The sequence below is a fragment of the Austrofundulus limnaeus genome, unplaced genomic scaffold (genome assembly GCF_001266775.1).
Source record: "Austrofundulus limnaeus strain Quisiro unplaced genomic scaffold, Austrofundulus_limnaeus-1.0 Scaffold359, whole genome shotgun sequence".
Lineage (NCBI taxonomy): Eukaryota > Metazoa > Chordata > Actinopteri > Cyprinodontiformes > Rivulidae > Austrofundulus > Austrofundulus limnaeus.
Window position 1 is genome coordinate 500675 of NW_013952761.1, and position 2869 is coordinate 503543.

Genomic DNA, 2869 nt, shown 5'->3' on the forward strand with positions numbered 1-2869 from the left:
CGTTAGTTTCTGTTTAATGAAACTGAACAAATTATWGCTAAAGTTTAAATAATTTTTGGATAATTGATGTAAGTAAGAACACTTATTTCACCTAGCACCATGAAGAAACCGTGCATACACAAAGTTATTGCTGTCATTATAGTTTGACATTAATATTACTACAAATTACCCATGTTGTTATTAACAGAAAAACATCTTACAAAAGTAATATTAGCATTTATGAAGTTTAAACAATTCCTAATTTTAGAAGTCAGTTTTGTTCCAACGATCATATTGAATGAAAGGTAATATGTCACAGAAATGAAACAATGTACAGAATTGACGTCTTGCATTAAAGATTCATGAGTCATTTCCATCAATAGCCTTAACATACAAGCAAATAAATCAGCATTTTTTGAGGTCAACAAGTTAAACTAGGTCTTCTGCGTTGCAGTGAGCTGTGGTTTCAGTCAGGTGTTGCTGCTGCTATTCTCAGCTGCCACTTTGGAGGAGGCGCCGGATGTGTAGAGATAGTCCTTAAACAGGCTCATCACCCGCCTCTTGTATGTCTTTATGGCAAAGAAGTAGATGACTGGATCCAGGCAGCAGTTGAAATTCATTAACGAGACCGTGACCTGGACAGTGGATTATGAGTGAATTGTTAAGTGGCACTCACATGAGGAATGCATGAGTTCAACTAAAATTACCTCTCTTACCTGCAAGGACATCTTAAAAACTCTCAGTTCGTCACAGGTTGGCTGGTGGAATATTTTTCTGAACATGAACTGCATTATGTTGAGGTGGTAGGGGCTGAAGCAGATGATGAAGGTGAGAAGGATGAGGAGAATGATTGTGTTAGCTCTGTGGTTTCGACTAGTCCGGCTTGTCATGGAGTTCCTCTTGGCAGTGTCTCGCAGTTTCAGGTTGATCTTGGCATAGCAGCCCACGATGACGGTCAGCGGACAGCAGAACGAGATGGTGCAGGCCAGAATCAGGAGGTAAGGGGTGAAGTGGGATCCCTCAAAGTTAAAGTACTCCATGCAGGTGCGTTTGCCCTCGTGCAAGTGAAGCATACTGCGGAACAACAGAGGAGCTGTCTCCAAAAACACCAGAGCCCAGACCAGGCAGCAGAYCCTGCGGACAAATTGGACACTGCGCAGACACTGCAGCCGGTGTGGATGCAGCATGGCCAGGTATCTGTCCAAGCTGATGCAGGTCATGAAGCCGATACCTGTTGGAAATACAGTAAATGTTCAACACATTTTATATTAAACACAAACCAAGCATCCTTACATTGCTTTTTATATTCCCATTGTTCCAATGTGAAGAGTGTGTCAAGCTTTCGTTTTTCATATTAAATGTTCAGAAAATATCAATAAAATATTATCCCAATATAAACGTGTGATTCATTTACGTTATTTAAAAGTTTTGGACATAAATTAGTGACAAGTGCTCTAACTACCTGCATAAGTGTTTGCAAAGAAGAGAAGTGTGGTCAGTCTRCAGAGAAGGTCACCAAAGGGCCAGTCAAAGTGACGGATGTAGTAGGTAATTCTGCCTGGCAGCGCCAGCGTGAACAGGGCATCAGACAGCGCAAGGTTGACCAAATAAATCGAGGTGGAGTTGAACTTTTGCTTCCTCTGGCAGATGACACAGAGAACCAAGCTGTTGCCGCATACACTGATGAGGAAAACCACCGAGTAGAAAATGGGGAAGAGGACCACTGCAGCTCGTTGGTAGACAAACACATCGCAGCTGCTCTGGTTTGGAGAGGTTTCTGTGTCCATGGTGGAATTTACTGCAGCCATGCCCATCTGACATTTTTTTTTCAGAAAAGAAAAACATTATAAATATCCCTCAATTTCCTAATATTCCATATTTCAAAATATGAATAACTTAAACTACTTACAAAGATGAGAGGATCCAAGATAATTTACTGGTGGTGCTGCTGAGGTTGCTGCTGGGTGAGCTTTTACAGGAGATGTGATGCTTGGATTGGTTTTTTTAAAGGTTGCAGAGTTAAACTCCCACCTCTTCTTCATGTCATCATGTCTGCCAACAMCATCCACAGAGGTTTGATGTTTCACTGGTTCAAGGAAGCATAGTTTCTTTAGAGGAGTTCAAGTTGCACTAGAATAAACTTTATGTGCAGCAACAGTATAAATTCCCTTTTTCATTGCTTCAGAATTTATTATTTTGTCTTCTTGCACCCACTGTGTCACAACCTTTTTTGTTTTGGGATGTTTCATTTTGGAGTTGTCTTTGTGTTTAGTTTGTTTTCTGTGCCTCATTGTGTTTAACATCAATTCCTAATACTCTTCCTYGTCAGCTTATGCTCCTCATGCCCTGCCCACTTACACCTGTTCCCTGTTATCCTTAAACCAGCTGTTTTGACTGGTATCATCATCCCCTATTTATTTAGTCTCTCTATCCTCTCTCATCTTCACGCTTCGAATTGCCTCTGTGTTTTTTACTTACATTGCTATTCTACTGCCACACCAGACTTTGTGTACTAAATAATAATAATAATAATAATAATAATAATAATAATAATAATAATAATAATAATAATAATAATAATAATAAATCATCTTTTTTCAGTTCTTGTGGAAGTCAGCATCCTTGTGCCCAAACTTAACTTCAAATTGTGACAAAGTGTCTCGTCACCCAGAGCGCAAATTTGGTGCATTCAAACTGTCATTTACTTCCACTGCATCTAAACTCTATTTTTTTCCAATACTTGAAATAAAGGGTCATTTTAACTTACGTCTTATTCATGAAATATTAAGAACATGTGTGGTTACCAACCACTAACAGCTCATTCTTTCAGTACAACTTATAGTTAGCAGAGTTTTTTTTTATTTCTTTATGGTTTCTATGGTTTATCCAT

General features: G+C 39.1%; 1 protein-coding gene across 1 annotated transcript; it reads right to left on the minus strand.

Moving 5' to 3' along the window:
• Nucleotides 1-449: 449 nt before the first annotated feature.
• Nucleotides 450-1901, minus strand: LOC106528117 (G-protein coupled receptor 183). The gene is made up of 4 exons (XM_014023199.1): nucleotides 1889-1901; nucleotides 1442-1793; nucleotides 696-1210; nucleotides 450-614 (listed from the first exon to the last, which is right to left on the minus strand). Exons 2-4 carry the CDS (start codon nucleotides 1791-1793, stop codon nucleotides 450-452), a joined length of 1032 nt encoding a protein of 343 aa, XP_013878653.1. The 5' UTR covers nucleotides 1889-1901.
• Between the last annotated feature and the right edge of the window lie 968 nt (nucleotides 1902-2869).